Source organism: Phocoena sinus, chromosome 9 (genome assembly GCF_008692025.1).
Source record: "Phocoena sinus isolate mPhoSin1 chromosome 9, mPhoSin1.pri, whole genome shotgun sequence".
NCBI lineage: Eukaryota > Metazoa > Chordata > Mammalia > Artiodactyla > Phocoenidae > Phocoena > Phocoena sinus.
Window position 1 is genome coordinate 90,887,477 of NC_045771.1, and position 27,798 is coordinate 90,915,274.

Here is a 27,798-nt window from a genome sequence, read left to right on the forward strand (position 1 = left end):
CATTCTATGGGAAAGTGGCCTGACTGAGGTCATCTAGCTGATCTGTGGCAAATTCTGGACTAGAATCTGCCTTTCAGTCTAGTACTTTTTCTGTTCCATCACCCTATCTCTTATCCTGTTGATTTTGTTTCAAATCCTTACTAATACCCTGTTAAGCTTTTTGATAATACTTGCAACAGTAGAATCCTATATTCAAGAGTAAGATGTTATTTATAAACAGCTGAATTATAGATAAGGCTTAAGAATTTGCAAAAAAATTTTCTTTGTCAGTTGATCTCTTCTCCATCAAAATCGTGCATAAATTATGGATTTTTTTCCTGCCAAATATAATTTTTTCCTATCCTGATCAAGTATCTGTTAGATTTGTGTATATGTACATACATTATATAAATATATCCTCATGGACAAATATACTTAAGAAAAATATGTTATATATGCACACAGATAATTTACAATATGTCCTTAACGTGTGTATCCACGTCGTTTTTTACCTTTCATACGTGTAATCACCATAGTCTTCAAGGAAAAGTCTTCAGTCTTCATTTAATTTGGCTGTCCACTTTTTTCTCACATACCCACTGGTTAAAGACACATCTCAGAGATCAGACTGCCTGGGTTTATATCCCAACTCTGCAAGTTACTGTGTGCCCTTGGGCAATTTATTTACCATCTCTGGCCAGTTTCCTCATCTGTAAAATGGAGGTAATACTAGTATCCACCTCATATGGTGGTTGTGGAGATTAAATGAGCTAAAACGTACAAGTGCTTAGAAGGGAAGTATGGTAAGGACTCTATATAGTAGCTATTATTAGCTTTGCCTTGAATGGAGCCTTATTATAAACTGCTCATTGTTCCATGTAGGGGGTCTCTTTTGTGTTCCCTTTTATACTGTCAATTTACTTGAAATGTGAATTTACATTTGGACCTAGATCAAGGTATTGCCATTTATGTTCTCTTTCTTAAAATACAAATCTTTGTAATGTAAAATTTGAATAGCATCCTTGGATGGAAGCATAGAGGCAAAAGAAACTGCATTGGTATCAATCTCTGTCTCCCCCAAACTTAAGGTTATTAGAGTTGTTTTCAAAACATAATAAAGTAAGACCTTTTTTTTTAAGTTGTAAGAATTTGAAATTTACTTAAGCGCTTATTACCGTTGTATGTCTCCTCTGGACTCAGTTAATGTGTTACTCATTTAAAATGCCCTTGTGCAAAGTTTGTTACCCTTTCAGTTGTGTGATGGATTACTTTGTCACTCTTTGCCATTTATAATCCATGCTTTCTTACCTCTGTGTCTTTGCTTATACTGTTCATTCCATCTAGACTATTTCATTTTTTTTTAATTTCACTTTCTCAAATATTGATCTGGGTGGTAATTACATAGGTATATACACACATAGAAGTCCATCAAGCTATAAATATATTAAATATATATACACATATATAAATTTATGTATATTTTTGTTTGTTTGTTTTTTGGCCACGCTGCGCTGCTTGTGGGATCTTAGTTCCCCAACCAGGGATTGAACCCAGGCCCTCAGCAGTGAAAGCTCAGAGTCCGAACCACTGAACCGCCAGGGAATTCCCTTTCACGCTACATATTTAAGATTTTTGCTCTTTACTGTGTATGTGTAATACCTCAATGATTTTTTAAATTTCCTTATGGTAAAAGTAGAGAAACTTTTTTACTTGGAGTAGATGTTGAAAGCGCATGTATTTTTTTTCATTATTAATATAAATAGTGCAGAGTCGGACCTCTTACTCCTGAAATGTTGTTAATTGTTAGAACAATAGATCTTTGTTATTTCTGAGTTACTGTCCTGATTATATATATTATGATATAAAGTGATAACTTCTATCAGCAATTTAATATTTTACCATAAGAATGCCTTTTTAAGGTTTTGATCATGTACATTTGCTTTAAAAGTTATTTTTACTTTAGAATATTTAAGCCACCAGACAGAAGATAATCAAATGTCAGATTATTATTAAATTTGAAAGAGGTTGTTCTTTATTTCATGAGACATTCTTATTGGTAAGAATTGGTAATTCTCTGGTATGACATAAAAAATTAAATTTCTGTAATTCTTTTCACTCGCTGCACAATTACCAAAATGTTAATTCAGTATTTAGAAAGAATCTCAAAATGTCCCTTTGATTTTTTACACCTGATGTAATTATATTGCTTTACAGATGGCAGAAGATTTTTTCATTTAGCGTCTGGGGTAAAATTGCAACTTTCTGGAACAAGGCTTTCCTTACTATTATAGTCCTATTGATTGTTCTGTTTCTAGGTAAGTATTAGATTCCTCCTTTGACGAAGCTTAACTCTAGTTTTTATATTATTATTAATGTATTCATTGATTTTTAATTAATTAAGTTGGTATTGCCATTAGTATAGTGTTGACTTTATATTACATAGTATATTGATAGCGTATGGAGTAGATAATTGATATATTGATAAATAGTTGATAGATATTACTGTTATATACGCACAAGCATAAATTGCAGCAGAGTGCAGTGCTTCTTAATCTCTTTTCTGTTGTTTTAAGATTTCAATGCAGTGATGCATAGCCTAGTTTTCAGAATTACCAGTTATACAGTCATTTGTTATTTTGGTGTCCTAGGCACCCAGGGGCTTAGCTCTTAGGGAGGCAAATAGAGGAGTAGAATCACTAGGACCTCAAAAAGAGTTTTAGATGCAGGCTGTGAATCTTGATTGGATCCTGGTTGAAAAACAACAACAGCACAGATATTTAGGGACTACTGCAAAAATTTGAACATGGACTGGTTGTTAGATAATCCTAGGGAATTTCTGTTAACTTTAGTTGTGATAACAATGTTATTATTATAAAGCAGAAGGCAGCAACCTACAGCCTGCAGACCAAATGCCTATTTTTGTAAATAAAGTTTTATTAGAATATAACCATGCCCATTTATTTATGTACTGTCTATGCATGAACAACTGCAGAGTGGAGTAGTTGAAACAGAAACGGTGTGGCCTAAAACATTCACTGTTTGCCTTTAGAGAAAAAGTTTCTCTAAAAATTTCACACCTGTGACATAGGAGTATGTCCTTATGCTTAGGAGTTGCATGCTGAAATATTTAGAAGTGTCATGATAGTTACAACTTACTTTCAAATGGTTAAAAGAAAACAAGTAAAGCAAATGTGGCAAAATGTTAATTGTTGAATCTAGATAGTGGAATATGGATGTTTATTGTACTAGTTTTTCAGCATGTTTGAAATTTTCATGATAACAAGTACCTTAGAAATTAGAAATCAGAAGTAGACTTTTTTTTGTTTGAAGTGGAAAAGAATAGCTTTATTGCTTTGCCAGGCAAAGAGGGCCACAGTGCGCTAATGCCCTCAAAACTGTGTCCTGACCTGGATTGGGTAGTAAGGAGTTTTATAGTAATGGTTCAAAGAGGGCATGATCAGCTCGTGGACATTCTTCTGACTGGTTGGTGGTGAGGTAATCGGGTGTCAGCATCATCAACGTTCTGGTTCCAACCGGTCTGGGGTCTATGTGCTTGTGGGCAGCATGCAATTAGCTTCTTCCACTTGGTTGGGGTTTCAGTATCTCAAAAACGTGCAGATTTTCCCATCATTTCCCCTTTTGATTGTAGGTCTTTCAGGAGGAATCACTGATGAGCAAAATATCTGTCTCTTGATGCCAGGGTGATTCAGCTTCTTGCCGTGGGTGCAGATCATGTCCCTTGGTGGTAGACCTCCTTTATATTTGCCCAGATGCTGGTGGAGGTATTGTGACGTCCAGACAAGACTTTTCTCTAAAAGTAGACCTTTAAGGTTCTTATCAAACTGGAAATTCCATGAATCGAAATAGTTACCATGTGTTTTAGAAGGAGTAGCTGAGCTCAGAGAGATTAAGTAACTTGTCTGAGATCACCCAGCTACTTCTTGGCACTTCAGTTTTTGATACCCATTGCAGAGTGTATTTTCCCTCAGAATTCCCTCCGAGTTGTGTTGTGGGTTAGGTAGGTTTTACAGGGGCCATAACCACCACGTATGCCACTGTCTTATGAGAAAATGTTTTCTCACATTCCATATTACCAACCTCTGGAGTGGAATCCTCTTTATAAACCAGGATTAACTGGTGTGAGAAGGTATGAGTAGGTAATTGTATCAGGGTATGAATGGGTTTATGCCTCATTTCAAAATGTATTTGTCTCATGGTAAGTTATTAATGTTACTGATTGAATCTCCAGCCGTAGAAGAAATAACACCAAGCGAGTAAAAAGCAATAAGGAAAACAGGTACCAACTTTGCCACCAGCTAACTAAATGACCTTTGGAATGACATTTCATCTCTCAGAGTTTGGTTTATCCATTTGCAAAATAAAGGGAGAGAGGAAATAATCCCTGCAGCTCTTGCTAGCTCTAGAAGTGTATTGTGACCTTCCAACTCTAAAATTATCACAAGAATTTCTACTGAAAACTGCCACATATCCATATAAGGAAGGGGAACTTTAGCCAAGCTTCTTTTGGTTACATATATCAGAAATGAACTTCAGCTCACTTGAGCAAGAAAGGGGAATTTAAAGTAAAATACGGGGTTGTTCCACAGCAGCCCAGGGAAGGAAGGAAGCCAAACTCCTAGGAACTGAAGTGTCCTTTTTGTGTCCCTGCATTTCTCACTGGGTCTACTTCACATCTCTACAGACTCTGATACTCTATTCCCACGTCAGAAAATAGGTACCATACAGCTGCCAAGTTTTGTCAATCCAGCGATATGCAAGGATTAATTCGCCATTTCTTTTTTTTTTTTTTTTTTTTTTTTTTGTCTGTGCTGCACAGCAAGGCATCTGGGATCTTAGTTCCCCTACCAGGGATGGAACCCACGCCCCCTGCATTGGAAGTGCAGTCTTAACCACTGGACCGCCAGGGAAATCCCTAACTAGCCATTTCTGAATCCCAATTCCAATTCTAAGGGAAAAAATCTGATCAGCTAGCACCAGGTATCCAATCCTCATCTGAGAAGCTATGGCCAGGGGCAGGGTCACAGAGCAGAATCATGACTGCTGGCTGGAGCCTACATCTGTGGGCAGAGGGAGTAATTAATTCCCAGAGAATAGGAACATCATGGATGGTTAATGCAGGAGCTTTAACCATGGATGGTAAAGACAGGCAGATAGGGACTTATCCGTGAAGCCTCAGTGTTTCCATCTCAGAACAGGGGGATAACACGTACTTCACTGAAGTGTCGGAAGGATAAAATGCAGTTACATAGGTAAAGTACATAGTCCGGTGTTCTCGTCCACTAGAACAACACTGGTGTAAGTAATGTAAACCCAGTAGGTTTGAATTACTCAAGCTTAATTCATCTTTTATTTTGGAATTTTTTTTCTTGTTGGTCTAATAAGGTAATTATTACAAGGTGTTAACATTCCTAGAGCCAATACTAACTGAAAAGTGTGTGTGCATCTGTGTGTGTTTTAGCATGTTGGAATAGGCAGAAAGGAAGTAGGAAACCCAGGAGAATATGTTTAGTGTCAGCACAAATGCATCTTGGGAATTTGAAAGCGTCCACAAGTGATCCAAAAAAAGACTATCTCTGTGTGCCTTATAGAAAATTGACTTTGTCACACCCTCCCCTTATTGTTGTCCCCATCCCACTTTTCATACATGTTCTCTTCGTTATTATGCAAGCAATTCATTCTACAAATGGGTTTTTATGACTATTTACATTTATTCTTTGATAGTGCTTAATCTTTAGCATTTCTGCATAATGGATCCAGGAGTATTATTCCTGTTTAATTGCCAATGAGTAATGATCTTCACAGTATTATGAATTATTTTTATGAGTTATGTTTGCTTTATTTTTGTTTTGTAGCGATTGGCATGCTCTTACTATATTGAGGCAACCTGAGAAATAACTAAGCCATGAAAAAGAATGAAATCTTGCCAGTTGTGTGAGCATGAATGGACCTTGGGGCATTATGCTAAGTGAAATAACTCAGACAGAGAAAGACAAATACTGTATGAACTCACTCATATGTGGAATCTTTAAAAAAATAAAATCAATCTCATAGATGCAGAGAACAGATTGGTGGTTGCCAGGGGTGGGTGGTGGGCAAAATGGGTAAAGGGAGTCAAAAGATACAAGCTTCCAATTATAAAATACATAAGTCATGGAGACGTAATGTACAGCATGGTGACTATAGTTAGTAATACTATATTGCATATTTGAAAATTCTAAGAGAAAAAAAAATTCTGTAACTATGTATGATGATGGATGTTAACTAGACTTGTGGTATTTTACAATATATACAAACATCGAATCTTTTTTTTTAATTAGCAAATTAGGAATAGAAGGAAACTTCATCATTCTGATGAAGAACATGTACAAAAACCTAGAGCTAGTATCATCCTTAGTCAGATATTGAAAGTTAGCCCCATAAGATTGGGAACAAAGCAAGGATATTCACTTTCACTATTTTTATTCAATTAAGTAATAGATTTTCTTTTTTTTTTTAATAGTGTTTATTTATTTTTACTTGTTGACAGTTTGCTTTATTTATTTATTTATGGCTGTGTTGGGTCTTCGTTTCCATGCGAGGGCTTTCTCTAGTTGTGGCAAGTGGGGGCCACTCTTCATCGCGGTGCGCGGGCCTCTCACTATCGCGGCCTCTCTTGTTGCGCAGCACAGGCTCCTGACGCGCAGGCTCAGTAATTGTGGCTCATGGGCCCAGTTGCTCCACGGCATGTGGGATCTTCCCAGACCAGGGCTCGAACCCATGTCCCCTGCATTGGCAGGCAGATTCTCAACCACTGCGCCACCAGGGAAGCCCAAGTAATAGATTTTCTAACCAGGATAATAATGTCAAGAAAAACTAGAAAGCATAAAGATTGCAAGTTAAAAAGTAAAACAGTCATTTGCAGATGACATGATTGTTTATTTAGAAAATCCTAAAGTATCTACGAGAAAGTTACTGTGTCAAAGAAATATAGTGGCATCAAAAAATACAAGGTCAATATACAGAAATGAAGTGTATTTCTATGCTATAATCAATAATTCAAAAATGAAATTTTTGAAAATTCCTTTTATAAGTATACCAAGAAACCTAAAAACCTTACAAAAAAACTTTATAAAAAGATGTACAAGATCACAACGCTGAAAGCTACAGAAACATTGCTGGAAGGAATTAAAGAAAATGGAAAATAAAAATATCAATTGGAAAACTCACTGTCATTGCAATGAAATAGCACTTCATACCCACTAGGATGGTTATAATCAAAAAGACAGAAAATAACAAGTGTTAATGAAGATGTGGAGAAATTGGAACCATCATACTCTGCTTGTTGGAATGTAAACTGGTACAGCTGCTTTGGAAGACAGTTTGGCAGTTCCTCAAAAAGTTAAACATAGAGTTACCATATGATCCAGCAATTCCACTCCTAGGTATATACCAAGAGAAATGAAAACTTTTGTCAGTACGAGAACTTGTACATGAATGTTCATGGCAGCATTATTCTTAATAGCCAAAAAGTGGAGAAAATCCAAATCATCTCATGAATGGATAAACCAAATGTGGTGTATCTGTACAATGGAATATTTTTCAGTCATAAAAACTAACAAAGTGGACTTCCCTGGTGGCACAGTGGTTAAGAATCCACCTGCCAGCGCAGGGGACACGGGTTCGAGCCCTGGCCTGGGAAGATCCCACATGCCGCAGAACAACTAAGCCCGTGAGCCACAACTACTGAGCCCGCGTGCCACAACACTGAAGCCCACTGCCTAGAGCCCATGCTCCGCAACAAAAGAAGCCACCGCAATAAGAAGACTGTGCACCGCAACAAAGAGTAGCCCTCGCTCACCACAACTAGACAAAGCCCGTGCGCAGCAACAAAGACCCAACGCAGCCAAAAAAAAAAGTAAAGGATAATAGTTTGCCATGTAGCTAGAGATTAGACAGTGCAGTGATGGTAAGTCCTAGATGACTAATAAAAAAGCAAAATACTGTTAACATTCAAAGTGTACCAGTATCCACTTACAGAGCATCTGTTTCGAGCATGGTACCCTCCCATGTATTGTAGAGGAAAGACAAAAAGAGAGCCCCTAGCTAAAGTCCACTAACAGTTAGGTCAGTTGTGCTAAAACTGCTTCCCGTTTTAATAATAACCTTATATTCTTAAAAGCCAAAAGTAATATTCCCTCTTTTTCTCTGATAGATGCTGTGAGAGAAGTAAGAAAATATTCCTCAACTCATGCCATTGAAAGCAGCTCAGCCAGCAGACCTGCTGCCTATGAACATACACAGATGAAACTTTTTAGGTCTCAAAGAAATCTTTACATTACTGGATTTTCATTATTTTTCTGGCTGTAAGTTTTTTAAAAAGCACAATTTAAAAACGTGATTTGTGTTTCTCTTTCTCATTTTTTCTACCTACACTATAGTTTTTTTTTTTCTGTACTATTTAGCATACTAACGTCTTTATGAAAGAACTCAGATGACAGATCCAAATAACAAATAGTAATTGTGGCTTGTAGGTTCTATAGGCCCGTAACGCCCTGCATGATCTGGCGCCTGCTGCTCTGACGTGTACACCACGTTCCAACCACACTGCCCTTCGCTGCTCATTCATTCATCCATTCTTGCAACAAATATTTACTGAGTTCCTGTTTTGTACCCAGCTCTTTCCTGCTTCAGGATCTTCCCACCAGCTTTCCCTTCTGCCAGAATACTCTTTCCTTCCCTCTCTCCCTGGCTAATTTCTGCTTTAGCCCCTTTCTCAGGAAAGCTGAGACCTCTGACCATCATTCCCCCAAAGTAGGAAGGTCTTCTGTTGTACACTCCCATAGAATGTGTAATGTATATACTTTTCTTTCAAGTGTCATTCGTGATTGTAATTAAATACTGTTTTAATTCTTCCCTTCCCAAGTAGAACCTAAACTCTGAGAGCAGGGCCTCTGTCTTGCTTCCTGCTATGTCCCCAGTGCCTGGCACAGTGTTTAACACTTAGCAGTTCCTGAGGAAATATCTGCTGAATGAATAAATGAAGATAACGATTACTACTACTAACAAAGGAAGTTACCTATAAGTAGAAGTGAATGAGCAGTTTTTAGGTTTGGCCAGCCTCACAAAATGCTCTTTAAATTTTTTGCTGAGGGGGAAAAACTCTTACTGGCCCTGCCACACTGTCTGGAATTCTGTTTCTTCTCGTCCTGGCCAAAGGCCTCTACAGAGAAAATAAGTAAATTAATAAGTAGCACTGAACCTGCATTCCAAATGCTAATCTTCTAACGAAGATTCCAAAGAAATGAGACACAGGCTTGTTTTGACTGGAAGACTTGAATTAAAAATATATCTTCCTTCCATAAACATCACCTCCCTCCACCACACCCACACCTGAAGGGGAGTCACTGGATAATTATTACTTAAAGTCACAGTTCCTGGTGATTAGTTGCACACTACTCTGACATTTTTTTCATTTTCTTAGAGTGTTGAGACGTCTGGTTACCCTTATTACTCAGCTGGCAAAAGAGCTGTCAAACAAAGGAGTACTTAAAGTTCAAGCAGAAAATACTAACCAGGCTGCCAAAAAATTCATGGAAGAGAATGAAAGACTAAAACGGGTATTTAAATTTTCTTCTTGAAAACTGGTGTAAGTGTTATTGGTATTCCCAAGGGGCGGTTTATTATTTTTCAGCATCAGAAAGAGCATTTTCATAATATATAAGCAGAAAGTGACCATAAATAACAATATTCTACAAAATTATTGTTTCAGAAGTATTTTATTATCTTTAAATTTGTGTGTTCTCGCAGTTTCCCTCCATAGTAGATTAATGCCATTGGACCTACTTCCTATGATCCAAGGAGAAAACAGTATTCTGGGAATATGAATTTTAATTCCTTCATTACCATTAATTTTACTTTATAACCTAAAGCAAGTTTTAATAAGTCTCTATCATGGTTCCATTTCCCTTTCAGTTGAATTCCTGTTGGTTTTTTTGGTGTGGTTTTTATTGTTGTTTTCTTTAAATGATGATTATGTAGGAAGCAGATGAAAATAGTTGATATAGATTGATGACTGCATATAATATTTTCAATTTCTAATTTGGTTATGCTGTTGATAATTCTTCTTTTGAGAACCCTATGCTGTCTTTCCTTGGCTACTCAGGGAGAGTGTAAATGAGATACTGATGTTTTTCATGTTAAGTAAAAAGAAGAACGAATGGAAAAATGGAAGATACAAAATTACTTCGGGTATTTTTTTTCTTAGGTTTAAAATTTAGGAGTCAGATCTCATAGCTTGAGTGTTTTCAGTTCATTTTAAGCCCCATAAGTTTTCCTAATTCTGCTTCTTAGAAAAAAATAATCAGTGGAACCTTCAGAAGTGAAACAACTTTTCTTGAAGAAAGAATTCCTAGCATAATGCAATAAGATTATCTCCCTATTATAAATTAATGAATTACAGTCAATTATATATTACATCAAATTATATTTATGTAAAAAGTATCGTGATTCTAAAGCCCAGCCTCTTACAGAAAGAACTATAAGCGTCACCTTTCATCAGTGCTAAATGAGTTAGCTGTTACATAGTACAATATAAATCTTTCTAAAACCTATGAAATAAGTCAAACTCATTGCAAAACAAATTTTTTGATACTACAGTGTCATGGTCACCTATTCAGAAACCCATGTTTTACTTATGACGTCTACCTTATTTTTACTACAAAAACAGGATTCAAAAATGTTTCTTTGGGTAGATTATAACCAGCATCTTTTAAGGAAACTTTTAGAGAATAAGCACCGGTTTATATTTTTACTTCGTTTTGTTCTGTTTTGAAAAAGCATTGATCCATAGATGTCATGTAACTTTCCCGTTGTCATAAATATAGGTCTGGGAAATCAAGCTGTCGGTATTTCTGTATTCAGAAACAAGCAATATACGTCACTGTAGTGTTTCAGCAGCACAGTCAGCCTTATTTTGTACCTTAATATTATTTGCTTCATTTTCTATCCTTTGATCTCATTTCATAATGGTAAAAACAAAACAAAACCCTCAAGGCTTTTATTAATATATGGTGGCTAAACTCAAAAGCACACAGCCAGTATTTGTAGACTTACCATGTACCGATCTTGATTTACCATGCCTATCACGCTAAAGTAGTGAGTTGTAACTACTAATAGAACACTGCTTTTTTCCTTTTATTCTTGAACTCCAAGAAAATGGAAAGTGTTTTTGTAGTTTTGGTACTATGATTTTTCTCATATATACCATAATTAATGTACTTAAATTAGTTTTGTCCTTCAGAAAAAGCACGTTCCTCAAAGCATTTCTTTTGGGATTGTTTTCAGAACCAGTTACTAACTTGCAAGGAAATTTATTTCATGATTACTGATTCTTTGATCCGCCACAGTGTCTCCCTTTTTTTGTTCTCCTCTCCTTTGGTTCCATGCTGTCCTGGTTCCCTGCTTCTGTATATCTGTGGCCCAGTCAGTGGCCCTAGATCATAAGTGCATAGATATACTGGGCTAAAGCGAGTACACAGTGGGGAAAAAGTCTGCAAGCTGGATAAAAATACTGTCAGTGCCCAAAGCGTAACTGATTAACCATAGGTCAGAATGTCAAAGATGACTTCTACTTCAAGATACTTCATGTAGGTTTTGAAATACCAGCTGAGGAAGGATAAAATTGCTAAAACATCTCTTTGTTCTTTATCAGAGATACATTATCTAATGGAAAGTGCATTACCCTGAAGTCCAAAAGACTTGGGTGCCAGTCCCAAATCTACCAGTAATTAGCCTTGTGACCTGGGGCAAGTCACCTCATTTATTCTGGGCCTCAAGTTTATAACTAATAGCTAACGTTGTTCACATGCTTCATAGTAAGGTATTAACTCTTTCAATTGTTGCAACAATGCTATGAGGTTGGTGCTGTTAATATTTGCATTATATAGATGAAGAAATGGAGGCACAGAAAGGTTAAGCGACTTGCCCAAGATCGTTCCACTAATAAGAGACAGACCTAAGGATTGAATCCAAGCAGGCTGCCTCTAAAATCCACACTCTTAAACACATTGTTCTGTGCCCTTCAATCGTATGCTAACCTATGAAAGGACTTGCAGATGGTGCCTGGGACGCATTTCTGTTACGATATTCAGTTAATGAAATGAAATAATTATGAAAGACCAATTAACTTTTAATTTAACTGCTTTAGTATAACAACAGTGACAGAGCTTTACTTCTTACTTGTTTTCTTCCCAGCCACTTACCAAGGTGGGATAAGGTGGGTGGGACAGTGAACATGTGTATTATTGTAGCTGGTATCTATTGAATTTCAGATTCCAGGGCTCTTGGTCTTTCTCCAGCATCAAGTTACACAAAATAAAGTTGAACAAGTTGACAGGTGCAGTAATGAAAGCTTATTTACAAGACTGACACCAAATGCAACTTTTCCAAGTCAGTGGCAATAATAATTCAAGCAGACAGGGTAAACATTCCTGTAACTCAGTCGTTCTCTTCCAATTTGGGTAATCACTGGAGGCTGTGTTAACTGAATTCAGTGAAGTAACAGCTAAGATTGTTTTGAACTTGAAATGGTCAACAAACTTGTAGAGATTTGAAGGGTTTTTTCCCTAGTTCCTGCTCTTAAATATATATATATATATGGTGTTTTTTTTTAATTTTGGAGATAAGAGGCTCCTTCAGTTTTAGTAGGTACTTCAGTCCTTTACCTTCTAAAAAACTTTCTTGGATTTATACAATATATTCGTTCAAGCTTTAATTCCTCTTTCGGATCTGCCTAATCTCTGTTATAACACAGTAGTATTGTATACGATCTTGTGCTGCAGTATCTATGCTCTAGTCTCATCCTTTCCACTAGATTGAAGTTACCTGAGAGCAGAGACCATACTTACATTTTTACTCCTTATAGTACATAGCACTGTAAAATATTTGCATGTAGTAGTAGCAGTGCTCAGTAGAACTTTGTTTTGTTTGTTTAATATATCAGCTTACATTAGAAAAGGAATCACCCTGCAGTAGAAATTCTTTACTGTGTCAGTCTGTTTTAAATTGTCCTGAGTTAACTTTTTTACCTGACTACGGAAGCTTTCCGTATCAAATTGCTGCCTTTTACTTGGTCAGATAACTCATGCCAGTATATACATGTTCTGTTTTTCAAACATTAATCTAATTTGCCTTTCTTGGTAACTTAACATCTTACAATTTCTTTTTAATAAGTCGGCGTCTTCATTCTATTAACGATGATTTCCATCCAGACATATAGATTATGAAATTTTTACCCCATGATGTTTTTATTTTAGTCAAATATTTTACTATTCAGATCTTAATTTTTCTTGTCTAGAAGAGATAAGCTACAAACATAAACATTTTAAAAGCCAGAATAGATTTGAAAATAATAAAGAACATTGTAAAGGATTAACTGAATAAAAGTAATTTGGAGACTGTTCAATGAAAATTAGGTAGAATTGTCCAGGTGAAGAGATGGCCCTGTTATTCTCCACTTACCCATCTCTATCCTGACACCGTTATATTCTTCTCTTATGAATTCATCTATATAGAACTAGTCTGAGTAGACAGCTCTGCAATTGGAACATAATGGCTTTCCAAGTAGTACTGTCCCCAGAACTATTTGTTTTTCCTTAGAGTAACATCACGCAATTAAAGAAAAGACATTGTTTATCTAAATACCTTTGAAAATACAATTTTTTTTTGGCTGCCTTGGGTCTTCGTTGCTGCGCCTGGGCTTTTTTCTAGTTGCAGTGAGCGGGGGCTACTCTTCATTGCGGTGCACAGACTTCTTGTTGCGGTGGCTTCTTTTGTTGCGGTGCACGGGCTCTAGGCGCGCGGGCTTCAGTAGTTGTGCCACATGGGCCCCAGAGTGCGCGGGCTTCAGTAGTTGTGGCTCACAGGCTCTAGAGCACAGGCTCAGTAGTTGTGGCACACGGGCTTAGGTGCTCTGCAGCATGTGGGATCTTCCTGGACCAGGGATCGAACCCGGGTCCCCTGCATTGGCAGGCAGATTCTTAACCACTGTGCCACCAGGAAAGTCCCTGAAAATATAATTTTAATTGTAGCCCAACCAGAAACTCTTGTTATTTTCATTTCAGAGATTTCAGTCATAGAAGAAATTTTGTGTGTGTTTGCCAAATATCAAGTTTCTGCTAACAGAAGTTTACATTATAAAAAAGTATAAAATACTGAAAAGGACAAAGAATAAAATAAAGACCAATAATTTAAAATACATTGTTCATCTCTTTTCCTGAAAGAATGGCTATTGCAATCTAATGTTACTTCTTTCTATAACTCTCTTTTCTGATAGCTCTTGAAAAACCATGGCAAGGAAGAAGAACACATTTTGGAAGCGGAAAATAAAAAACTAGCAGAAGATAAGGAAAAACTGGAAACTGAATTAAAGAAGGCTTCAGATGGTAACGTTGCATGCATGCACAAAAGTAGGAAAAGTATTGTGATATTTTATGCTGTTACACTTCACTCTTTTTCCTAAAACAAAATCATGGCTAAATGTTCTTCTGGCTAAAATACCAAGAGTGACCTATTTATAAATTCCTGCTCAAATACGGAGATAAAACACTGTTTCAGCCAAGAGAAACATGCTCTGTTATACATACAAACATGTAGGTGTTTCAGATCTGTGTTGTAAATACAGATGTTCCTCCCTTAGCAAAAGAGCTATGTTCCTGAAAAGTTGCTTGTAAACACATGTCTGGAAATGAATCACATTTTTCCGTCATAGTATATTGCTTCTTTGAAAGAAGCAATGACGGGGGATTGCTTATTATTATTATTTATCTTATTTATTATTATTTATCTTATCTTATTATTATTTATCTTATAATTATTATTATTTATCTTATCTTATTATTTTGGTTATAAGAAAATACGTTGCTGATCTCAAGCCCTAATACTTTCTACCTGCCAGATATAAGGAAAATGTTCCTTGAAAGAGATGGATAGGGATAGAATAAGCCACAGTCTAGGATGCCAGCTGAGAGCTTGAATGTCTCATTCCAAAACACACTGCAATGAGGTCTTGGGGTAGGGCGTCCTAACTCCATTTTCCTGAAGGCAGCTATTTCTCCTACATTTTTTGTTTTTTGAAAAATAGCTCTGTTAGTATTTTCTTCTTCTTAGACAAGGAACAAATTATTATTGCCTGTAGCTGCATAGCACAGAAAAGTCCCAAGTCCAGTGTCATCCCAAGAAACTCTGAATAAAAGTTTATGGCTTGACCCCTGAGCAACATTCCTGCATATGGCATAGTCCTTGATGTTGTCCAGATACTGGGAAACCTCTCAGTCAGAGTCAAGATAATAACCAATGCATAGACCTTCTCCAATTTCAGATCTCTTCCACTACTTTGTGTTGGGAATAACTTGGAGAACGTTCAGTGACTGAATCAAAGACCTACTTTATGCCATTTGTAAGTTTAGATATTTTTAATAGACCTCAGTATAATAGAAGTTTCTGTACTATAACTTGCTGTTTGATTATCTATGGACATTGTTTGTGTAGAGTTGAGTTCATCAAGGTGTATTTGAGGGACTTCCCTGGTGGTGCAGTGGTTAAGAATCCTCCTGCCAGTACAGGGGACATGGGTTCTAGCCCTGGTCCAGGAGGATCCCACATGCCACGGAGCAGCTAAGCCCATGTGCCACAACTACTGAGCCTGCTCTCTAGAGCTCGCAAGCCACAACTACTGAAGCTCGCGTGCCAAGAGAAGCCACTGTAATGAGAAGTCCGTGCACCACAACAAAGAGTAGCCCCTGCTCAACACAACTAGAGAAGGCCTGTGTACAGCAACAAAGACCCAGCACAGCCAAAAATAAATAAATAAACCTATTTAAAAAAAAAAAGTATTTGAGTTTGAGATGGAAAGCCTGAAGATAAAAGCTAATTCTGTTTAAAAAAAATCTGTAGGATATTTCATATATGATATAAAATATATAGTTACTTTCCTACTTCTTATTTAAAGTAAAAAAAGAAAAAGAAAATCATTTAGAGGCAGTAAGTTAAAAAATAAGTTACTCTTCTAGACAAGGTGGTAGATGATGTGATAGGTATAGTATAGCTCAAAATTCTAAATCTTCTCATAGTTGGTGTACTGTTGGCTCTTCTGCAATTCCAGACAATTTGGAACATGATCATGAAGTTTTAACATTTGTATGAAAATAAATTTAGTAATCAGACATTTCAAGTGAGAAATAGTGTTCTTTTTTTACCCAACACAAAATATTGGTGCTAATCCTTCTGAAGAATGCAAGGGACTATTTCCAAAATACCTTTAATTAGTTTAAAAAAATTATTTTAAATTTCTGCTTTTTTTCATATTTGCCAAGGATCCTTTCCCTTATGTTGTAAGCAGAGTAGGACAGAAATAAAAAGACAGACAAGAATAGGTTGTTTGCCATGCTACATCTCTCCTAACCTGGCCAGCTTAGTTTTTTCCTCCCTTTGCCTTTTAAAAATTCCAACTCTGAGATATTTTGAGCTTTAACCTCACAAGTCTGATATATAACTCTAAACTCGGGGTTATTTTGAGTAATATAAAGAAACTCAATATTTCTTTAACGGACAATTCAGATGTCTGGAGAAAATGAACTCTTTGATAATACAGGCATTTTGTTTATGATCTGATAACAAGAGATGCCAAGCTTCTGTGTTTGAAGTGTAGACTGCAAAACTGCTTTCAAAGTGAATCAGTGTTGAGGTAGAAGCAGATTTTACCTGTTTGAGTATGTCCTGTTTGGTTCCTGCAAGGTGTGTAGTATTTTATGAACACATTTTCTTTTAGATAACATTGTTACTGACCTTGAGAAGATCAAAGTTCCATTTCTAAAGGAGGTATAACCCTGGCTGTGTTCTCTTGACCTATACCAATCAAATTCATTAAGACAAGAACTAAGAAATAAATTAATAGTACAAGATTTGGATGAATTCAGCAGCACAATGCTTTGTACATAGTACCATTCAAATATATTCATAGATTTCTAAAAATTGAGGGTATTAAGGCTGACAGTGCTTAAGAAATGTTTTAGCAAGTTCTTTTATATTTGAAAACTGAGTAGAAAGGCAGTGTGGTTTGTTTCTTAATAGAGGTAGAGTATTTTCCATATGTATGGTCTTACCCTTAGTGTTTCTTTAATCTAAGTGAAACATTTTCTCCAAATATATTAGCAGAAGTAAAGCATAAATACAAAATGTCTGTTTAAACTGATTCAATCCAAATTGGAAAAGTGCTATTCTGAAGGCAGGTATTAAGAGCACTCACTCTATCAGTAGTGCCAAAATCTCCATCAGTTTTTAACCACCAGCTTAGATTTTTGACCAGTTAGTAAATTACCTGTGCTTCAGTGCAGTAATATTACCCCAGTGAGCCAAACGAGAGCGTGCATGTCCCCAAGCACCCAATTTACACTCAGGACTAACTTAGTCAGGTGTAAGGACCTGATCTGTCATTTTTAATGATTTGTTTAATGGTAACTCTGATGTCCCAGTGTGTGGAGTAATTGGGAAGGGTCAGTGCCATGAAAAATGAGACCTCAGGCTCTAAAGAATTTACAAAGTTCACAAGCCCTCATAATAAAAATAGACCTTGTATGTAGTGGAAAACCTTCTGATATCCAAGGAGATTGACTTTTAAAGACTCTTCCAGGAGAGCTTCCCAGTATTTATTCTTAATACTTTCCCAGTATTTATTCTTTTTTTAAATTAATTTCTTAAATTTATTTATTTTATTTACTTATTTTTTATTTTTGGCTGCGTTGGGTCATTGTTACTGCGCACAGGCTTTCTCTAGTGGCGGCGAGCGGGGGCTACTATTTGCTGCGGTATGCGGGCTTTTCATTACTGTGGCTTCTCTTTGTTGCAGAGCATGGTCTCTAGGTGCGGGGGCTTCAGTAGTTGCAGCACATGGGCTCAGTGGTTGTGGCTCGCGGGCCCTAGAGCACAGGCTCAGTAGTTGTGGCACATGGGCTTAGTTGCTCCGCGGCATGTGGGATCTTCCCGGACCAGGGCTCAAACCCATGTGCCCTGCATTGGCAGGTGGATTTTTAACCACTGCGAGGAAATACGTACCATTCAGTCATTGCCTGCATCCAAGCGGTGGTAAAAGTGGATACAGTTTTGAAAGTGGTCGAGTTGCCTGTGGACATGTCGCTTCCTCATTCCTTTAGGAGTAATAGTATACCCATAACATGCTACATTGAAAGTTACCAGGGCTGCCATTCTAATAGTAGAGGTTGAGTAGTAGTGTATTTCTCCTACATAAAGGGAAAAGAAAAAGAAGAAAATACAAAAAAATGGTTGAGGCAAATTCCTTGACCCTGCCCTTATTCTTTCTTCCTTCCTTCCCTTCCTTTTCTTCCTTCCTTTCTTTTTCTTTCTTTCTATCAGCAATTTTTTAGGAACTATTCATATAACTTATTCATTGTAAGATCATTTAACATGGAGCATAATTAAAACTGTCCTTAAAAAGCATAACTTTTGAGGGACTTCCCTGGCATTCCAGTGGTTAAGACTCTGTGCTTCCAGTGCAGGAGATGCGGGTTCCATCCCTTGTCAGGGAACTAAGATACCACATGTCACACTGCACAGCCAAAAAATAAAAAGCATACCTATTGAGGATAAGGCAAATTTTTATTTATTTTTCTTCCAGTTTTATTGAAATATAGTTGACATATGGCCCTGTATAAGTTTAAGGTGTGCAGAGTAATAATCTGATTTACATGCATCATGAAGCAATTATCACAATAAGGTTAGTGAACATCCTTCGTCTCATACAGATACAAAATTAAAGAACAGACAATAATTTTTTTTCTTGTGATGAGGATTCTTAGGATTTCCTCTCTTAACAACTTTCATGTATGACATACACCAGTGTTAATTCTATTTATCATGTTGTATATTACATCCCTAGTACTTATCTTATAACTGGAAGTTGGTACCTTTTGACTGCCTTCACCCAATTCCCCCTCCCACCCCCACCTCTGGTAACCACAAATCTGGTCTCTTTTTTATGAGTGTGTTTGTTTTTGAAGTATAATTGACCCTACAACACTATGTTAGTTCCTTTTACACAACATAGCGACTTGCTGTTTCTATACATTTCAAACTGATCACCACGATAAGTCTAGTCAAGTCTAGTTACCATAAGTCACCATACAAAGATATTACATAGTTACTGACTGTATTCCCCACACTGTACATTTCATACCTGTGACTCATTTATTTTGCAACTGGAAATCTGTACTTCTTAATCTCCTCACCTATTTCTTTCTTCCCCTTACCTCCCCTCCCCTCCCCTCTGGCAAACACCTGTTTGTTCTCTCTCTATATAAAACTCTGTTTATATTTTGTTATGTTTGTTAACTTTTTTTAATTCCACATATAAGTGAAGTAATACATATTGCTCTTTCTCTGTCTGACTTACCTCACTTAATATAACATTGATCCCTTCTAGGTCCATTCATGTTGTCACAAATGGCAAGATTCCATTCTTTTTTATGGCTGATTAATGTTCCATTGTGTGTGTGTCTGCATGTGTGCATGTGCATGTGTTTGTGTGTGTATTACATCTTTTTCATCCATTTATCTTTTGATGGGCAGTTAGGTTGCTTCCATGTCTTGGCTATTGTAAATAATGCTTCAGTGAACATAAGGGTGCATGTATCTTACATTCTCTAATTAATGTTTTAGTTTTCTTTGGATAAATACCCAGGAGTGGTATTGTTGGAGATAAAGCAAATTTTAAATGCTATCTAAACAAAGTATATACAAACAGAACAGAAACTGATTGTAAAGGCCCATTCTGTGTTCCTAAGTATTGGCAGCATATAACAGGGACCTGAGATTTGGACCAGGAAATGGAATTTTCTAATCCTATTTAAACTTCTCCTTTGCCAAATAGAAGATTTATATTTTTCCACTCGCAACTAGTTTATTCAACTCTGTTCCTGGATAAATGCTTCTCTGTCACTGTGGCTTACCTTGAAAAGAACTAGCATTCTAGCATTTCCTTTTACAGACCAACTTCACTACCCTTAAAGATGTTCAAGTGTTTTTTAAAAATCATCACCCTCTAATGCCAGTAATAAACAAATCATACTAACATAGGGACCAGGGAGTGAAAATAGTTGAAGTGCTTTACAAGAGGAATTGAAGATCAAGATAAGAGAGAAAATTACAAGAGAATTACTATTCTGTATATCAGTAACCCTAAATTCCTTCTTCTTGAGTTCCTTACAGAGGAACTGTTTGAGCCATCTATCTATCTAAAAATAAATTCTCAAAGTCCAAACTAAGCGTATCTTACAGTTGCAAATTCTTGTGGGTGTGTAAATTCAGCTATCTTTAACTTGCAGTTATAATCAAAGCCACCATCTTATTTTAAATTTTGCAATGCTTTAAAAACTTTGGTAGTTTTAGTCATATCATGTTTTTTGTTTTATGACCTTTTAATGAGTTTCTATGCTTTGAATAAGAAAGAAACATGTATTTTCTCCTCTGTTTATTTATCTGGAAGTTTCTGCTTCTTTACCATCTCCTTCCCTTCCTTTGTTAGCTGAAAAATAAAAGTCCATATTTTAAAAGAATAGCATAGTTTATTTGAAGGATGTGGCAATAGACTATATGTAATTAATAATACATCAGTTATTTAAAGCAAATAAAATATATGACCCACCATTTTAGTCAGGTTTTAGCTCTTAGGTTGCTTTTTCATTTTTTAATGAAAGATATATTGCCATTTATTAGTTTATATTATCTCCACATGCAGTTGATGTTACTGTCAAACCAGAAGAAGGAGGCTTTCTTGCTGTGACTGCTTTCCTGGCACTAATATGTCATGGTGATATTTTCTCCTGCTGTTCCCTATTACATTTCCATTTAGTTGTGATGTTTTTCTTTTTGTGAGCTTCCTATCTGTTTGCAGGCCCTATATAAAATAAACTATTTAAGTGTCATCCAGTGACCAGGAGGAATAGCTACAGGGAAGATAGTAACTGAAGACAGAAATTCAAGGATACCTTTCATAGCATTGACAATACCAGCAAGCATGACTGATGCTACCTGAGGAAAAGCTTTTATTAGGTCTACAGAGGGGCATTAAAGCAAGAGAAAACAGTCTCTTCCCTGAAGAGCTTTATAACCCAGATGGATGGATCCAACATATATACATAAAGTGACTACAATTTATTTCTTCCCCTGTGTGATACATGAGTTACTTTACTAAAAAACATGGAGTGGAGAGTGCTAAATGCATACTGAATAACAGAATGTTCCAGGTGATAAGAATATAATCCAGCATAGTTCTCCAAGTATGTTGATGGACATATAGATTGGATCAGCTTGTATCAGGTTTATGTTTACTGCCAAGTGCAGTAACGAAATTAAGCTGGACAACTCTGCTCTAAAAACACTTTTGAAATGGATGGAAAACAATCAGCTAGGAAAATGAGCTGGAAAATTAAAGAAGGAAAAACCTTTTCTTTGTAAAACTCAATCTCATTGCAGCATCCACTGTCTGTATAGCCTTTGTTCTTTCTATAAACAAAATTGGAAGGGATAAAATGGGGAACTTCTTAAGAGGTTTCTTAAAATTTCCAGTATACTTTGGATCCTCCTCTCCTCTTATGCTCTGATACTTTAATTTATATTTCTTTTCAGTAAATTTATAATCTAAGAGAAAAGTGGTAAGACTTAGAAGTGTGTTTTAGGAGAAGGATCAGAAAACAATGGCCCATGAGCCAAATCTAACCTGCTGCCTTGATTTTAGAAATTAAATTTTATTAGAACAAAGCCATGCTCATTTGCTTACATATTTTCTGTGGCTGTGGAGTTAAGTAAACTGGACAGAGTCTGCATGGCATAGAAAGCTGAAAATAAGGGAGTTCCCTGGCAGTCCAGTGGTTAAAACTCCAAGCTTTCACTGCGGAGGGCCCAAGTTCAGTCCCTGGTTGGAGAACTAAGATCCCGCAAGCCGAGTGGTGCGGCCAGAGAATAAAAAGAAAGCTACAAATATTTACAGTCTGGCCCTTTACAGGAGTAGTTTACTGACCCCTATTAAGGATCTTGAAGTAAGGAAGAACACCTTTTTCAGTATAAATAATGGTGTTGAAGAGATTGGTTTCTGCTTAATATTGTTATAAAATTTGCTGTGCACCTAAGTGCTGGTTGAATGAATGTCGATCAGATAATTTAAGAAATTATATATGCTTATATGTAGTAAAACTAGTTCTTTGTTTACAGTCAAAGTAAACTGACTCCTTCAATTCTCGTATATGATGGTTTGTAAATTCTTCTAGATTCCACTGTTGCTTCTGCTTACGCATGAACTTGCTTTGTAAAGCATATCCTTTTCAAAGCAGTTTGTATAAAGCTGTACCTACACAGTACTTTGCCTAAAACGTACACCCTGATTTTTAAGTGCAAAGCCAGCATATTAATATAATTTGTAATTATTCTTTGCTAAGTCACAGAGCCAAAATTCTTTTCTTAAATACATTACTTAGCAACCCAGCTAAGATTAATGAAGGAAGTCTTCATGCATTTATTGGTGTTTCATTCGCTAATAGCATAAGAGTGGGGCTGATTTTATTTATTAAATTATAAAGCCTGCTCATCAGTTCCTTGGCCCCGAGTCCCAGTAATCCTTATAAGTATCAGCATGCCTTACATCCCTGTCTTTTCTAAAACCCAAAAGCGCTTCACCCATAAACCTCATTCATGGTCATAGTCCCCCAGAGGGTAGGGGCAGGCACCAATATACCTAGCGATAGGTATAGAAATTAAGACACACACAAGGGGCTTCCCTGGTGGCGCAGTGGTTGAGAGTCCGCCTGCCGATGCAGGGGACACGGGTTCGTGCCCCGGTCTGGGAGGATCCCACATGCCGCGGAGTGGCTGGGCCCGTGAGCCATGGCCGCTGAGCCTGCGCGTCCGGAGCCTGTCCTCCGCAACGGGAGAGGCCACAGCAGTGAGAGGCCCGCGTAACGCATAAAAAAAAAAAAAAAAAAAAGACACACACAAAAAATCACTCATTTCCCCTTTGCTCATGTGACAAATAGAGCTATAATTGGTTTCATGCATTAATGTTTACTCTTTAGTATAATTGTTTGGGCAGCTTTCTTTCCATTCCTTCTAAAGCATGTCCCTGCCGTTAGTTTGGCTTCTTCACTTTGCCACTAGAGTGGCAACACCACAGATCTGATTATGCTTCTTCACTTCTTAAAACTCTGTATTGGTTCCTGTGACCTTTATAGCTCTTCAGGATGGCACACGTGGTCTTCTGCGATCTGCACCCCAGCGTCACCTCTAGTTTTGCCTGCCCCACCCTTGTCCAGTCTAAATTTTATACCCCTACTCTATTAAATATGGGAGCTTTTCCTCCTAACAGTGGTGTTTCATCACCTTTCCCCTTTGCCCAGGACTGCAGGTCTGTCTGCCTCTACTGCCCTCTTCCTTCACACTCTGCCAGCTTGTGCTCATCCTTCAGCTCCAGCATCGCCGCCTCTCAGGAGCCTCCCTGAAACTCTCTCCCTTCAAGCTGGGTTGAGTGACTTCCATCTGGACCTCCATAGTTCTGCATGGATACTAACTTAATAGTGTACTCTGTAGAAATTACTTTTCATTTGTTTATCTTTCTTACTAGATTGTAAGTGCTGTGAAGGCAAGGGCCACATCTAAGTCACCTCCTTGTCCCCAGCACATACTTAGTGTTCTAGGCCTGTTATCTAATAGATATGAATAAATCTCACCCCCAAACACTGGTTCATCATAATTAGGCTCTTGCAAACTACTTACCTCCTTCTTCTTCCTCCCCTCTTTCTCCCCCCTCCCTCCTCTACTTCCCTCCTCTCTCAAGGACCGAGCTCTGGTGATAGTCAGGTATCCATAACTTGGTACCTGCACCCAAGCGTCTCAGCATTGCTGAAGGAACTAACTTCTTATTTTAAATAAATGGTCACTGCATTCAGATGGTCCCTCAGCACTGTGACAGTCCTATTGAACTTCTCTAAAATCTTCACTTTTTCACTCTTCAGAATCTCACTTCTAAATTCTAAATCCACCCTACTTCATTGGGCACAAAGAATTTATCAAAAAAGTCATCTTCTCACCACCAAAACTACTGTCCTCCCTCAGCTGGCCTCAAACTCTACCTGTCCTTGGGTTACTTGGATTAAGTTTCAATCCCTCTTCTACTGCTTTGGCTGCCAAGCCCACTATCCTTCTCAAGGATGCTGTTTCTGCAATTACTTCCTCACTTCCTATCACCCTACAGACATCTTCTGGCATCTCCTATCCCAAAGCATAAAAACAAAAATTTCCTTTTGTCTCATATTCCTTCACTTACTGCCCCATTTCTCTGCTCTACTTCATAGCAATTTATTTTTTTTCCTTTTAACTTTTTATTCAGACATAATAAATTCAAATCACACAATTCAAATCACAGGAGAGATGCAAAAATTATACCAAAAAAATATGCCCTGTACCCAAATGATAACACCTTACACTTGCCTTATCCTTTTCTTTCTCTTCATATTTTCCTCTCACTTACTATTTTTATATTTTCCAAATGGTGATTTTCTAATTCTCTTATTCCTTCTCCATTTATTAGATGCCATTCTATTGTTAAAGGAGAAGCTTTCCCTTTTTCCCCCAGTTACTTATTGATTTGCTTGTGTAATATATTCATTGCATTATAATTCATTGTGAGCATTATATTTTAGTGTTCAGATTGTCTCGGATTTGGCCAGTGGAAGTCTTTTCAAGCTGGGTCCCATATCGTTTTGTCATGCCCCCATTCTGTAAGCACATACATTCTGGTATAACAAGATAGTCCAAGCTTATCTTGTACTTTTCCTCCTCTAGTCCTTGAATCAACCATTTCTCCAGTGAGCCTTTAGGTAGAGAATGGTATTTAGAAAATAATATCTAGCGCCTAGGTGTGCTCATTGCTACTGGGGTGTCATTACTTCTAGGTGCCCTTAGCAGACAGAACTGATAGTAGCTTAAATTTTACCACTTTAGAGAAACTTTTCCTGAGTACTCCATCTCATGTGGCTGCATAGTCATTCTTTATCACATCACCCTATTCTAACTTTCTTCATGACACTTGGCACTCACTGTTGGTTGGTTGCTTGCTTTATTGTGCGTCTTCCTCTGACTAGAAAATGAGTATTACGAGAGCTAAGACCCTACCTATCTTTTCATCCTCAACACTTAGTAGAATGCCTGATGCCTAGTAGTCATTCCATACATTGTTGAATGGATAGATGAGTGGATGACTCCCTTGTCTTAGGGCAGTTTCACCTGTGTAACAGCTTCATCTTCTCTAGTCATGAACAGTAGGAATCTTTGGAGGGGCTCTTATGTGTCATGGACTCTCAGTAGTTAGAGACTGAGAAAAACGTTTCCTTCTTCATATTCTTGATGAAAACAGTAAAGATTTCTCATCGCTGTTAAGGAGCTTAATTCTCACAGCCCTTCTGTATTTGTTGTACAAATTGACCCTAATGTAGATTTCATAAAAACTGTTTTTATGAACACTAACTTTAAATATTTTTAAGATAGTTATAATCATATTGCCTCTCAACCCTCCTCTTAAGTAAACCTCTTACACATAAGATTTATTCATGAAGGTTAAGGGACGTACACTTTGATATTCTTGAAACGTATTAAGTTCATGCTGCTTTTTTTTTTTAGTCTATGGCAATATCTAGATCACTTTTCGTGATCTGGCTTACCTCATTTTTATTTTTGAATTTAATTTTATTTATTTTTCTATACAGCAGGTCCTTATTAGTCATCAGTTTTATACACATCAGTGTATTAATGTCAATCCCAATCGCCCAATTCATCACACCACCATGCCCCCCGTGGCTTCCCCCCTTGGTGTCCATACGTTTGTTCTCTACATCTGTGTCTCAATTTCTGCCCTGCTAACTGGTTCATCTGTACCATTTTTCTAGGTTCCACATATATGTGTTAATATACGATATCTGTTTTTCTCTTTCTGACTTACTTCACTCTGTATGACAGTCTCTAGATCCATCCACATCTCTACAAATGACCCAATTTCATTCCTTTTTATGGCTGAGTAATATTCCATTGTGTATATGTACCACATCTTCTTTATCCATTCATCTGTTGATGGGCATTTAGGTTGCTTCCATGACCTGGCTATCATAAATAGTGAGGTTCATTCTTCTTTACTAGAATATCTGCTTTTCTTTTATCTACTGCCTCACTCCCTACTCACTGACTTTTTTTAATATTACCACTTTGGTGGGGTTTTAACTACATAATATAATAATTTTAAAACATCAGAAGATTTTACACAAAAGAAAAATTTAATTAAGTTTTTGTTTATTTAAAACAATGGAACTTAAGGGGTCATATTTGATAGGTTCTTACTAAGATAGTACTTATAGCCTAATGAATTTTATTATATCTTGTCCTGTATACATGTGTTTTGTGTGAGGTTTGTTCCCACTGTACTTTTTTTTTTTTTTCAGTGGTACGCGGGCCTCTCACTGTTGTGGCCTCTCCCGTTGCGGAGCACAGGCTCCGAACGCGCAGGCTCAGCGGCCATGGCTCACGGGCCCAGCCGCACCGCAGCATGTGGGATCTTCCCATACCAGGGCACGAACCCGTGTCCCCTGCATTGGCAGGCGGACTCTCAACCACTGCGCCACCAGGGAAGCCCCCACTGTACTTTTTTAAAATAAACTTTATGTTAGGACAGTTTATATTTATAGAAAAGTAGGCAATATAGTACAGAGAATTATCATATACCCCACACTCAGTGTCTCCTATTATTCATGTCTTACATTAATATGGTTCATTTATACAATTAATGAACCAATATGGATATATTATTATTGACAAAGTCCATAGTTTATTCAGATTTCCTTAGTTTTCACCTCACATCTTTTTTCTGTTCTAGGATCTCATTCAGGATACCACATTACATTTAGCTTTATGTCTCCTTAGGCTCCTCTAGGCTATAATAATTTCTCAAACTTTCCTTATTTTTGAAGAGCTTGACAGTTTTGAGAAGTATTGGTTATTTTACAGAATGTTTCTCTATCAGAAGCTGTCTGATATTTTTCACGGTCAGACTGGAGTTATGGGACTGGAGAGGAAAGTCACAGAGGGTAAAGTGCCATTTTCATCACGTTATTCCAGAAATACATACCAGCATGATTTATCACTGTTGATGTTGACCTTGACTGCCTGGTAGATGTTACTGTTTGTCAGGTTTCTCTATGCAAAGTTACTTTTTTCCCCCTCTTCCCATAGTGTAGTCTTTGGAAGGAAGTCACTATTTGTAGCCCAAGCTTAAGAAGTGGGGGGTTATGCCCTACCTCCTTGAGGTGAGAGTATCTACATAAATTTTTGGAACTCTTCGGTACAAATATGTCTATTTACCCCTAATTATTTATTTATTTAATCATAGGTATTCATTTTATACTGTAGATTATAATTTAATACTCTTTTAATCTATACTCGTGCTTCTCTTCATAATCAAATGAATCTTTTGCCTTTTCCTAAAGATTCATCTGGGGAGGGATAAAGCATGACTGTTGCTTCAGTTTTTTGAGGCCTTCTGGGAATAAACAAGGCTGTAAAAAAAAAAGAAAGAAAAAAGTACTCTTTTATTTATTTTGTTGCTCAAGTCATTTTTTTAGCATTAGCCATTGGGAGCTCCTTCAGTTGGCTCCTGTGTCTCTTTGACGTGTCCCCATCATTTTGGATTTTTTTTTTTTTTTGCTTTATCTTTTCTTG

At 37.1% G+C, this 27,798-nt stretch overlaps 1 protein-coding gene, 1 non-coding gene and 1 pseudogene across 5 annotated transcripts in view; all 3 read left to right on the top strand.

The window, feature by feature from the left end:
• Positions 1 to 27,798, top strand: part of BCAP29 (B cell receptor associated protein 29) — a 41,333-nt gene that overhangs the window by 1,634 nt on the left and 11,901 nt on the right. For 3 of the 4 annotated variants that reach the window (XM_032642673.1, XM_032642675.1, XM_032642674.1), the window contains 4 exons: positions 2,194 to 2,294; positions 8,192 to 8,342; positions 9,461 to 9,596; positions 14,312 to 14,420. In XM_032642673.1, coding sequence (XP_032498564.1) covers positions 2,194 to 2,294; positions 8,192 to 8,342; positions 9,461 to 9,596; positions 14,312 to 14,420 — 497 coding nt within the window. Of the gene's footprint in view, positions 1 to 2,193; positions 2,295 to 8,191; positions 8,343 to 9,460; positions 9,597 to 14,311; positions 14,421 to 15,355; positions 15,434 to 27,798 lie in introns of all 4 variants that reach the window. The other variant, XR_004351380.1, reaches the window with a different exon arrangement.
• On the top strand, positions 18,151 to 18,280 carry LOC116759913. Its single transcript, XR_004351580.1, has one exon. It is a non-coding gene; the product is annotated as a small nucleolar RNA U109 (small nucleolar RNA).
• Positions 27,516 to 27,637, top strand: LOC116759918 (annotated as a pseudogene).